At 43.4% G+C, this 13240-nt stretch overlaps 1 protein-coding gene across 1 annotated transcript in view; it reads left to right on the top strand.

The window, feature by feature from the left end:
* The first annotated feature begins 2407 nt into the window (after positions 1 to 2407).
* LOC145416434 (uncharacterized) overlaps positions 2408 to 13240 on the top strand; it is a 50689-nt gene continuing 39856 nt past the window's right edge. The window contains exon 1 of the mRNA XM_080285390.1: positions 2408 to 3035. Within this exon, the coding sequence (XP_080141516.1) occupies positions 2842 to 3035 (194 nt within the window). The 5' untranslated portion in view covers positions 2408 to 2841. The remainder of the gene's footprint in view (positions 3036 to 13240) is intronic.

The following is a 13240-nucleotide window of genomic DNA, read 5'->3' as shown; positions in this document are numbered from 1 at the left end:
AAGTAAATCTGGACATATCAAGAATATAATTAAAAGGAAGGCATCACAGTAAAGGAATGATGGACAGCGTCGTATGTAATTTGGAAATAAAATAATGCTAGAATAAAAAAAAATAGAAAGGAAGAGTTGATTAAAAAACTGGAATGGAAAAGAAGACAGAAATGTTGTTAGTGAAATGAGACAGAATATAATAAAATAGGTATAAAATTAATTATATGCCTAACTAGGGTAAAAAAAATCTTAAAAACAGAATAACGAGGTAATGTGGAAGTGAAGGAGGAAATGAAGTACAGGAAATGAGTAAGACAAATGTAATGCGTTAGTACATGTAATAATGACCCTCTAAGGACACGTACAGTACTTGAGGCGTTACTCCTCTCTCTCTCTCTCTCTCTCTCTCTCTCTCTCTCTCTCTCTCTCTCTCTCTCTCTCGTAGTGTCAGGAGGAAGATAAAACGGGTGCTAAACCAGGAACTCGCTCTCTTTCTCGGCCGTCCTCGGTCCGTTCTCGCACTCTTGTCTCCCACTCTCTGATCTCGCTGTTTGGTCTCGCTCTCTGATCTCGCTGTATGGATTCCTTCTCAGGTTTCACTCACTGGTCTCGCTATCTGGTCTCGCTAATTGCTCTCGGTCTCAAGTCTCAGGCATTGATCTCGTTTTTTGGTTTCACTGTTTGATCTCGCACTCTGGTCTCGCTTTGGTCTCGTTCGCTGATCTCCTCCGGTCTCGCTCTTTAGCCTCTTCCCCTGGTCTCGCGCAGTAATATCGCTCCATGGTCTCGCTCCTACTGGTCTCGCTGTCTGATTTAGCCCTTTAGTCACACTGCTTGGTCATGCTGTCTGGTCTCACCCTCTGATCTCGTTCTCTGATCTTGCTCTCTAGTCTCGCAGTCTTTTCTCGTGTTTTTCTTGTCTTTCTGGCCTCGCTTTCTGGCTTCTTGCTTATCTCGCGGTCTGGGGTGTGGTTTCTTTCTTCTCTCGTTTTATTTGGTCTTGATCTTTGGTCTCGCTCTCTGGTCTCGCTCTACGGTTTTATTAAATGTTTCGTCTTCTAATCTCGCTTTCTGGTCTCGCTCTGTAGGCTCGTCCTCTGATCTCGCTCTCTGTTTTTCTGCTCTGGTCTCGTTCTCTGGGCTCCCTCTTTGGTCTCGTCTTCTGATCTCGCTGTGTTGTCATGGAACCTGACGAGCGAGGACGTGGACCATTTCGGCGAGAAGAAACACTTTGGCCACTCTCTCTCTCTCTCTCTCTCTCTCTCTCTCTCTCTCTCTCTCTCTCTCTCTGTCTCTCTCTCTCTCTCTCTCTCTGGCGATATCTTTTGGTTTGTGGACAATAAAGAATGGCTTACGTATCGCTAGAATGAGACAGAGAGAGAGAGAGAGAGAGAGAGAGAGAGAGAGGGAAGGGGGGGAGGGAGAAAGGGTGGTTGAATAAATTTTGTGAAACTTTCTTGTATTGAATGGACTTAATAAACTCGTGTGTGTGTGTGTGTGTGTGTGTGTGTGTCCAGTGAGAGAGAGAGAGAGAGAGAGAGAATCCTGACAACTTTCACAATACACTCCTAACAAATATTTTCCTTTTCTTTTCAGATCCACGAACCACAAGTGGAGGTGGAGCCAAGTGGACGGATCCCGACGTATACAAGAAGTGGATAGTCCTGACCCTTTAGACACACACACACACACACACACACACACACACACACACACACACACACACACACACACACACACACACACACACACACACACACACACACACACACACTCCTCTTTTCTCCTCACCTCATCGTTTGGGTCATTACAAACTACAAAATTTAATAAAACCGAGGAACTAAATCACGATCGAATCACCACGCCAAAAATACAACATATACCGTCTAACAAGGCACGATTTGACAGGAAAACATAACATACAGTATAATTCTGAAGGACAAAGTATCTAGTAGGAAAAATAATAACGAAGAGAGCCACAAAGAATAGCACCGTCATAGCATTGTACACTCAAAACCAAAAAAATATAAATTTCTATACATACCTACTAACCTTTCAAACAAGAACATTATTTACGAATCGCATAGAATAGTCAACCCAGTTTTTCCTAAACTAGCTCACTTCAAGGTTTCGCGTAATTCACAGTCACCCTTTTTTCAAAACACGCTACCTCAGGAGACGAACCGAATCAAGAAGCCTTTGCCATTTTTTTCAAAGCCAAATTAATCCAGCTTAATCTTTCACGAGTCCAGTAAGGAAGAAAAGTAATAAGATCTTGCTCGATAACAGGCTGTACTATCGAACTGCACATTAGATTACAATTTTTCACCATAACAGTCTCCAGAAGCATTGTACCAGCTTTCACTATCAAACACATCACACAGCCTCGAGTATCAACACAATATTGCAACGTCAACACACTGCACCTAAATAGTTACACACCATCACACAAATACACAGTGTCTCCAGTCGAACACCACTACCACTATACACACTCATCCACGCCAGCCAAGTGCCAAAATCAACCTCTTGTTCCTTACCACAACCCCTTACCGCTTACCACAACAATTGTCAACCTTTCCCAACTCTTCAGCACCACCACAATCACCCAGCCTTCTTCCTCTATCTCCACCACACCCACCACCACCACGACCAACCAACCAACCTTTCTCCACTCTTCATTACAACCAGTCAAGTACTTTCCAATCATCAGGAACCCCATCTTGTCTAGCCAGTTAACCAAACTTCCCGGCAGTCCCCAACCAAACCAAACCACCTGTCCACTAACTATCCATCTCCAACTCTCCACCACACCACACCACCACCACACAGACCCCCTCCACCACTACCATGTCAATAGGGGGTGCCAACTTACGATTTGGTATCATCAAGGACACAGTCAATCGCACAGTACAAACGCAAACCTTTGAATGTCCGCCCAGTGGTACAACGGAGGCTGCGATAATTTTGGCACTGGGGGTCCTGGGCATGTCTGCAAATATCGTCCTTATGACCCTGCTTATCGCCAGGAAGCATCTGAGGAGGTGAGTGCCAATGAATAAATGAATGAATGAATAAATAGATAAATAGATAAATTAGTAAGTGTGTATGAAAGTAAGTAATTGAGTTTTATGTTTTCTTTGTTTTAATTGTTCTTGTTGTTGCAAATTCACTCTGGAAAAAAAAGTTGATGGATCTTAAAACCCACGTCCAATTTACGGTGAATTTATATCCGAACGTGACCTTGCTGTGTTAACTACCATCCTACAAAAATATCTAAATAAATAAATAAATAAAAGGTTTCTAGCTCAGTGACTTCGATTTTAAAACAAGTTTGAGCATAGCAAGGATTTAGACTGCATTCTAGTTTACGTAATTAGAATGAGAGAGAGAGAGAGAGAGAGAGCATGACAAAGAACGAACGTGTGTGGCGGATGTTTGTGTGTTTGTGGAACTAAAATAGAGTAAACATCCGCAGAGATATACGTATTCGCAGGCAGAAGAGTTGAGACTGCGGAGAGAGAGAGAGAGAGAGAGAAAGAGAGAGAGAGAGAGAGTGTGACTGAATGTGTGCGTGTGGTGGGGTAAATAGAGAGATAGGAGGATAAGGGGTGAAGGAGGACGTGGGGATGAATATGAATGTGGCCCAGGACGAGACGCTGACGGAGAGAGAGAGAGAGAGAGAGAGAGAGAGACAGAGAGAGCGCGCATCTGTTAGTGCAAAAATGCGAGCAGCCGAAAAGAAAGAGGAAGAGAAAGTGACATGTGTGTGAACGAAATAGGAATGTGTGTGACAGATATAAAAATGGAGAATACAAGAAAGACTCTGTGTGTGTGTGTGTGTGTGTGTGTGTGTGTGTGTGTGTGTGTTTTGTTTCTCTGTGTACTCGTTTGTGTCTTTGTGTTTGTGAAACTGTTCTTTACAGCAAGGAAAGTATGTTTTCGCCCTGTTTATTTATTCGTTTGTCTGTTAGCAGGATTGCTCAAAAACAAAAGGAGAAATTTGGACCATATTTGGTGGGTAGATAGCCCATGTCCCAGGGAACAATCGATTAACTTTTGGGGCCGATCCGTACCGTATAACAGATTCTGGATCCGGAAAACACTATTTGCGAAACCCTATCCAGTGATGAAAAACCCTAACCCATTATGAAAAGTGCTGTGGAAATTACGTTGCCCTTATCGAAGAGATGTGCTCCACTGAGTGCCCCTCTAGTTTGTCTGTGTTTGTGTCTGTTTGTTTGCATCTGCTCGTATATGTTTGTCTGTGTGTATGTGTGTGTGTGTGTGTGTGTGTGTGTGTGTGTGTGTGTGTGTGTGTGTGTATCAGAGATGAAATCGATACGGGAGAAAGCGAGACAGGGGAGGATAAAATAGTGTGACAGAAATGCGAGGTAGAGGGAAAGGCAGGAGAGAGAGAGAGAGAGAGAGAGACAGAATGAGTATACGAATTCTTATATCAATATAGAAAACTTATTAAATATATAAGAAAGCATTTACCAGTAAAGTTGTAAAGAATCCATCCAGTATAAACACGGGAGATTAAACACAAATATAAACAGCCCAGAATAAATAAATATATATAAACACACGAGTAACAGAGCACGAGTACGAATTAATAAACATAAAATAAACACAGAAATATAGCACTAAAACACAAGATGACAAAAGGAATACAAAAACAAGATGATGTGGAGAAATTAAAAAAAATATAGAGAGAGGTTTAGGGATTAAAAATATTGCTAGTGACCATGAGAAAGAAAATATCGAAAAATTGTGTGATTCTCTCTCTCTCTCTCTCTCTCTCTCTCTCTCTCTCTCTCTCTCTCTCTCTCTCTCTCTCTCGGAAGAGGGTCGTGAAGAAAGAAGATTAAGGGTTTCCTATCCAGAGGAAAGAGGGAGGCTTTAAGAAGGGAAGAGAGGGCGAGAGATGAAAGAGATGGAGGTTGGGGAGAGGCGTAAAGAAAGCGAGAGAGAGAGAGAGAGAGAGAGAAGGGGAGTCAGGCAGACAAATCTACTGACAGCCAGCCAGCCAGCAAAGAAAAACATAAAACATAAAAAGATCAGAAGACAGACACACAGCCGAACAGACACAGGAATAAGAAAAGGGAGATATTAATGAAGAGAGACACGAACTCTGTATAAAAAAAAAAAACACAAGAGACAAACAGACGGAGAAAGTGACAGAAAATAAACCGACAGACACACACACACAAAAAAAAACACAGAAAAACAGAAAAAAGGGAGAGAGAAAGTAGGGAAAAAATGAACAAAAGGCCCAGAAAAGACAACACGACCCAATAGAGAAGATAAAAGGGTGGGGGAAAATGAGGCAGGAAAAAATTACACAGCAAAGTAAAAAGTTTGGTGGCGATGGGGAAGGGAGAGTGATGGGGGGGGGAGAGGCGGGACGAGAGAGAGAGAGGGGGGGGGGGTAAAGTACGAAAAGAGGACAGCGGCTGAGAAATGACAATAGGAGCGAGACAGGAGAAGAATGGAGAACGTTTGATGGATGAAGGACTGAGTGAAAACGTTCATGAAACGTTGAGAAAAGAATGCCAACGTTGGCGAAAGGAGAATAAATGGATCGGAAAAATATTGGCAAGATGAAGATATTGGTGAAAAGATTGAAGAAACACCCAACAACAGAGAAAAAAGATGATGGAAAAAAGTCGGGGATGAGGAAAAGATTTGGAAACGTTTGATGGGTTTGGGAACAGGGGGCAAAAGTTGGTCAAAGGGAAAGAAAATAGTAAAGAAAATAATAACGTAGACAGAGGAAGGAACTGATGAGACTAGTAGAATGAAGAAGGGGTGAAGATCTGATTCAGAGTACTTAGAGAAACTACTCTTAAAAGGTTGGAGTATACAGGAAATAATCATGAAAACTGCCCAGGAAAATCATAGCATTATTAAGAGAAAGAGTGAGGTGGCTGAGGAATGAAGGTGAGAAAATAATAAGAAAAAGGGGAACGCTGTAAGAAAAGTGATGATACGGTTAAAGAAAAACGATAAAACTGCCGAAGAAGGCGATAAAACGAAAGACCAGAATTAGAATGGCGAGGGAAAAAAAGCTGTGTAAGGGAGGCTGGGCTGAGGAAATATGGCGAAGATTTTGAGGAAAGAATCGGGGTGTGAGGATAGCCAACCCCTACAGGAGGTCAAGAAATGGGTGCGATTATTTTCTTGGTGACCATAGACGATTTCATTCAGCTTTGGAGGGATTTTTCGAATTGGTTGGTTTAGATAAAGCCTTCATTAAGTCTTTTAATAAGAGAAACCTTTCTTAACTTGTAGTAATCGTGTGAAAGTAGCAAGAGTAAAGTGCATAATACTTAATTTGGTTAGTAGTAGTAGTAGTAACAATAATAGTAATAGTAATAGTAGTAGTAGTAGTCGTAGTATTAGTAGTAGTAGAAATAATAATAATAATAATAATAATAATACCAATAGTAGTAGTAGTAGTAGTAGTAGTAGTAGTAGCAGTAGTTAGCAGAAGCAGCATTTTCAATCTCAGGCTCATCTAAAATGTGAAAGGGGTGGAGTGTAGGCTGACGTTGCCCTGATCTTGCAGTCCACCATCCTCCTTTCGGCGGACATGAAGGGAGGTGAAGGAATTTTGCATAACCAGTCACCAGAGCCACCCACGTGTATCAGTGCCACCGCATGAAGGCTTCCCTCTCCAAATATCACTGAAATAGCACAGTTAGCAGATTATTTCAGAAGGCTTCATCCTCTGTTACGGGGAGTAAAGAGAGAAGAAAGCATTTATTTTTATATTTTTGAGTGTACTGGAACAAAATATGGAGAAAAAATGCTTTGGGATTAGTGACAAAATCTTCCCAGGACTATCGGATTTTAAATAATGGATTTCCTTTATAACTCCTGCTTATTTTCTTCACTACGAGCCTCCTCTTATTAAAACTGCGTGATTGTAGCAAGGGAGAGAGAGAGAGAGAGAGAGAGAGAGAGAGAGATGTCTATAGAGTTAATAAAGTCTTTGGCGGTAGTAGGAATGAATTAGACGTCTCTCTCTCTCTCTCTCTCACACACACACACACACACACACACACACACACACACACACACACACACACACACACACACACACACACACACACACACACACACACACACACACACACACACACACACACACACACACACACACACACACACACACACACACACACACACACACATTTTTACGTCAAGCTGAGGGCCCTGCAGTGGACATAGCATCCCCGTGTGTCATTTTTCCTTATGGTTATTGCATCCACTTCAGTCTCCCCTTCCCTTTCTATGCCTCCATTTCTCTTCCTTTTATTTCCGCTTCCATTCTCTTCCTGATGTTCGCACTTTATTTCCTTTGTTTCTCCTCACTTCTCTTCCTGGTGTTCCGTTTCCTTCATTAAGTCCTTTTCCTGTTTCTCTTCAAAAATTCCAGCTTTCTTTCTTTTCATTGTATTTGCGCTTCCCTCATCTTCCCTCCCCTCCATTCCTGATATCCTCATTTCTCTTCCCACTTCACCTCCCGCTTCGCGTCTCAAGATCTCTGTTTTCCTTTCCTAATTTGGAACTGTCCCTCCCTTCCTAATATTACACTTCCTTTCGCACTTCCTTTCTCTTCTTTACACTTCCCTTTGCTTCATAACATTACACTTTCCTTCCTAATACCTTCACCTCTCGTCTCTTCCGTATATCCTCACTTCCCTTCTCTTCCTAATATTTCGTTCCCTCTCATTCCTAATATCCATCCCTTCCTCCTTTCATATACTCGTTTCTTCACACTTTCCAAATCCTCAGTCTTCCTCATATCTTTCCCTGCTCCTTCACACCATTCATCCATCCGTCTATCCCTAACTCTTCCTCACTCACCATCCTAACTGATCTCCCGCACCTAATTACTCTATCTATTTATCTATTGCCAGTCGCCCTAATCCCATACGGGGTGGCCACAAACAAATCGCCTCTAAGTCGCCCTGTCCCCCGCCATTTCACTGCCCCGCTCCCAGCTCACACCCCCCTCTCTCAAATACCTCTCCACTTCATCTCTCCATCTCATCCTTGGCCTCCCCCTCCCTCTCTCCCCTTCCACCCCACTCACATACTCTCCTCGTCAGTCTCTCTCTCTCTCTCTCTCTCTCTCTCTCTCTCTCTCTCCATCCTCTCCACATGGCCAAACCACCTCAATGTGTTTCTCTCAATTACTCCCAATCTTCTATTTTCACCACAAGTCCACTCTAATTTCTAACCTCTCCCCTCTTCCCTACTACACCCTTCCCTCCCTTCATTCCCCATAACATACATTCCCGCCATTCCTCAACGCCCTTACTTTTTTACCTTACATCCTTACCTACAGTACATTCCACCCTTCCCCCAGCTTTCCCTAATTCCCAACCTCTCACCCTAGCACGCTTCCCCAGTGCATCATCTCTCCCCATGCCTTCCATCCCCACAAACAAACATTCCAGTCTTCCCAGTACGTCACCAATCCCCACCTTTCATCCATACCTACATTCAACCGTTCCCCAAGATTTCACCAATCCATTACCTTTCACCCCAACACCCATCCCCAAGCATTTCCCAACCCTCTACCCTCCTTCTTCCCCAAACATTCCCCCAATCCCTCAACACCCCAAGCAGCCATTGCCCATCCCCATCTCTCACCACTTTTGCCACCCCACCTTAAACCCAGTGGCGCAAATGGGTGAAGTGTATTTGAAACGAGCCCATAAATCCAGCTTCTCTATGACGAAGGGGCCGTAGCCAGAGAGGGTCCGGGGAGTGGATGGCCGGAGAGTAAATACTAACGCCTGGCACTACCCTGAATGGCGCCAGGTTCTCTGTGCTCCTTCGTCCGTAGTGATGGATGATGGTTCGTGAATGCTGTGAATCTCCCACGGCAGTAGATTAAGGCATATAGAAAACTGTGACGAAGAGACCGAAAAAAAAAATATATATAGGATTCGGGGAGTGGATTGCGGAAGTGTAAATACTGTGGCCATGCACCACCCTAAATGGCCCGTGCGCTCTCGTCTGCAGTGAGGGATGGTGTGTGAATCGTATGAAGGCAATTTAAGAGGCAAAACAATGCAGCACCAAACAGAGAATAGCTGCCATAACGTCGGATGGTCCCAGGATACATATACATGCGCTAGCTTGTACCAATATCACCTCTGATATTTCCTGCAAGTTATTTACAAAACCATTAGACGATTTCTGGTTTGGGATTTGTTGTTCTGATTATGGTTCTGCTAAATCAAAACCACACCTAATCTACCCCAAAACCCTTCAGTATCTAGGATTAATACAGGGGAAATACAGAGAAAAAATATGAAGATCAAGGATTAAACAGTCACTCGCTGGTATAAGATGTCTAGTTTGCACAATTAATATTAACGAAGTAATCCTGAAAGCAAAGCAATAATTCTGAAAGCACTGCACATCTTCCATTCAGGCGCATGTGAGATTAATACACGACACAAGCCTCTCACCCCACATCATTAAGAACCCAATCCAACCCCCATCATTACCAAAATACACCAAATCACTGTGCCATTCCCCCATTACACCCGGGATTGGGGTCTGACATGAATTAGCATAAGTAGAGAGGCTGACTGATTGGGCTAACGCAGGGAGAGGAGGGGGAGCTGAGTGTGTGTGTGTGTGTGTGTGTGTGTGTGTGTGTGTGTGTGTGTGTGTGTGTGTGTGTGTGTGTGAGAGAGAGAGAGAGAGAGTTTATGCGTGTGTGTGTTTGTGTGTAGCTGCTTTCGTGGTGTGTGTGTGTGTGTGTGTGTGTGTGTGTGTGTGTGTGTGTGTGTATTGGAGGAGTGGGCAGGTGAGTGTTAGGATAGCTAATAGATGCCGTGGTATTGTGTGTGCACCTGAGTGGTAATGGTGGTAGAGGTAGTGGTGGTACTATAGGTGTGTGGTAGTATTGGTAATGGTGGTAGCAGTGGTGGTGTGGAGGTTGTAATGGTGATGGTGTTAGTGGTAATGGTAGTGATGGTAATAGCAATGTTGGTAGAGACAGTAATGACGAATATGACGCCTTGGTAATGGTAGTGGCGATAGTAACAGATAGTAGTGACAGTGTAGTGGCGATGGTGGTGATGATGATGATGACAGGAATGATGGTGAAAGAGGTGGTGATTAAACTCGCATCCTTTCAGACAGCACCCCACCACTCAGTCCACTGCACCTCCATCCCCATTAGATTTCGGTGGTAATGATGGCCAAAAACAAAAAAGGAAAAAAGAAAACGAAAACGAAAAGAAGAATCAAAATACTATTCCATCCGCGGTAACACGTATGCATAATGTGTGGAAGTTGTGCCAGAAACTTTAGATATTTTTCTCAGTTAAATGGATCATCAGTAATAATATCTGAACGAAATAAAAGTAGTCTTCTTTGTTCTGCCTCACCTTGATACACATATACTTTTATCATACCATTATTTTTTCATCCATTAGGAGGAAATAACAGTGTATGAGATATGTTTCATTTAAATTAAGCGCGTTTCAGTGGAATTCGACATATTTCCAACTCAGACGACTTTCGAAGAATGTAAGAGTTTTTGTCGAGGAGACTTCCTTCGTGACCAGAGCTCACAGGATGCGGCCTTATATACAGTAAATGTAATAGATAAACAGATAGACAGATAGATAAACAAACAGAAAGGTGTGAAGATAAAAATTAACACTTTACTCCTGCTAATCCCAGACGATTTTATTCAGTTGAGGAAAATCCACTGCGTCGGAAACATTAAGAAAAAAAAAATGGCCTACGAGCTTGACTGAGTCGGCGGACGTCAGACGAAGCATTTACTCAAACCGTTCGAACCCCGAATGATACACGAAGCCGTATTATAGATGGCACAGCGAAGCACCTCATCCTTAGCTATTTATTTGACATACTGTGCCAGAACATCCACTTGCATTCTATATTTCGACATAATTCTCACCTGTTACATACAAGGAAGGATGTTGAGGTGTAATGAGCAGACTGAATCGCTAAAGAGAAGGTGGTTCGTATTCCTTAAAGCCAGATTGAATATGACCCACAGCTTCATACCAGCGAGTGAATTGGTTTACGTCTGCCTATTAGTTACGTGGAGGGGAGCTCGGTAGCTCGGTGGTAGGGTATCGGGCTCGTAATCGTGAGGTTGCGAGTTCGCGCCCCGCCCGGTGGTTGCTGTGCTGGGAGGGGTAGCGCTCTCCTGTAACCCTGGCAGGGCTATATGATCTGATCAGGTCTAGCTCGGGGAGTAATCCCTTAGTTACGTGTATTACCTAATTTTCAGCCATGATACAGTAGACACACGAAACTGTTTAATTTCTATGGCTGGTATACTCGCCGGTCAAAGAAGCTCCCTAACACCTTTTCATAAGCGATTTTTTTTATTTTTTTTTATTTTACCTTACTGTTCCCTTCTGTGTTGCATCAGTCCTTCCAGTATCGCCACACTCTGCATAAATAACGTACAAAAGGATATTAAGGAGCCATATCCAAAAATAAATCACTAAGGAAGAGGTGCTAGGGAGCCTCCTTACCCGGCGAGAATAGCAACCTAAGACTTAGCAATTTTATCGAAGTGTACCCACCTCCTCTGCATGCCTCACGAAGGTAATTATATTAATCTTAGTATGATTTCAATAATTTTACGTGGATTTCATTATATAACTCCAGTGGTTCTGTAATTTTGCTGATTTTCTCTTACCGAAGCGCTGAGTTCATTTAGTGTGACAGTAATGAAAGAAACTGAAAATTTGGAGCGAGGGTTTGAAAGCAGACCTCCAGACATGAAACGAAGGCTTTTTCCTGAGTCCTATTGAACAGGGATGAGAAAAAGAAAGATCAAATAAGAAAATGTCCGATGAATTGCGAGCGGACCCCCTTTGAAGGACGGGAGAGGTTTTCTGTGCGTGCGTGCGTGTGTGTGTGTGTGTGTGTGTGTGTGTGTGTGTGTGTGTGTGTGTGTAGCTGTTTGTTTATGGGTACGTATATCAAGTGTCTGTGTTTGTTTTATGTATTCCTGTTATTTATGCGTTTGTCTATGCTTGTTTGTTCCGCTTTTGTATTGTTGTTCGTTCATAACCATGGCCTCCTGTGTGCTTGCGCTTTCATTTGTGTGGGTGTGGATGTGGGTGTGGGTGTAAGTGCGTGTGAGGGCTGTGTGTGGAGGGAAGAAGCAGTCTATATGGGTTGTCCTGGGAAGCTGCCAAGCCTGTAGTGTTGTCCTGAGGTAAATGGAAAGGTGGATGAAATAGGGTCGACGAGATAAGGAAAGGGGAACGAAGCAGGAGGGTAGGGCGAGACAGGAGGGAAGATGAGATGGATAAACGAGATCGGAGCGAGACAGGATGGAGAAGAGAGGCGGGGGAGATGAATTAGAGATGAGATAGGGCGAGACGCGAAGGTGGATGAAACAGTAGTCAGAGAGCGATATGGGATGGAGGAGTGAGGCAGAAGCAGATGAGGTAATGAGATGAAATGGTGAAACAAGGGATCGCATTCTAAGTGGCTTTACAGATGACGTTACACCTCTTGCTTAGCGATTTATTTACCACATTTCACCAAAATATCATCCTCTTATGTGTAATTAATGCCAACCATGTCTATTAAAACGATATAAAAAACACACATGAATATTAAGTCAAAATAAATCGCTTAGGAAGAGGCTATACTATCCTCCCTGTGACACCAAGATTTCGGCCAAATAAGGTAAAATGGAATGGAGCGAGAGTGTGAGAAAAATCTTAGAGGTAGAAGGTGAAATTAAAACAATGGTCGAGATGGTTAGGAGGGGGAGAAAGAAGAAGGAAGAGGAGACTAAGAAGGAGAGGAAGGGGAGGAGGAGGAGGAGAGGGAGACGAAGAAGGAGAGAAGGAGGAGGGGGAGACATAGAAGGAGAGAATAAGTGGAGGAGGAGAGGAAGACGGAGGAGGAGGGGGAGAGGGAGACGAAGAAGAAGGAGAGGAGAAGGAGGTGAGGGAGACAGAGAAGAAGGAGGGAAGGAGAAGGAGGAGGAGTACGAGACGGAAAAGAAATAAAATGCGAAAATAAGTGAGAAATAAATCGTGGGTGTATGTGAGAGGAGGGAGGATAGGTTGAAGACAGAACGAATCGCAGGACAGAATTGGACAGGATGGGTCATAATGGAAAGTTGGAATAGAATAGAAAGGACGAATGACAGCGGGGTATGGACAGACGGGAAAGACAGGAGGAAAGACCGAGCACATGGGAC

This window comes from Coenobita brevimanus, chromosome 13, assembly GCF_032717465.1.
Source record: "Coenobita brevimanus isolate Jiangsu-jjx chromosome 13, ASM3271746v2, whole genome shotgun sequence".
NCBI lineage: Eukaryota > Metazoa > Arthropoda > Malacostraca > Decapoda > Coenobitidae > Coenobita > Coenobita brevimanus.
The sequence above is the reverse complement of the archived record's forward strand: the minus strand, read 5'-3'. Positions and strand labels throughout refer to the sequence as shown.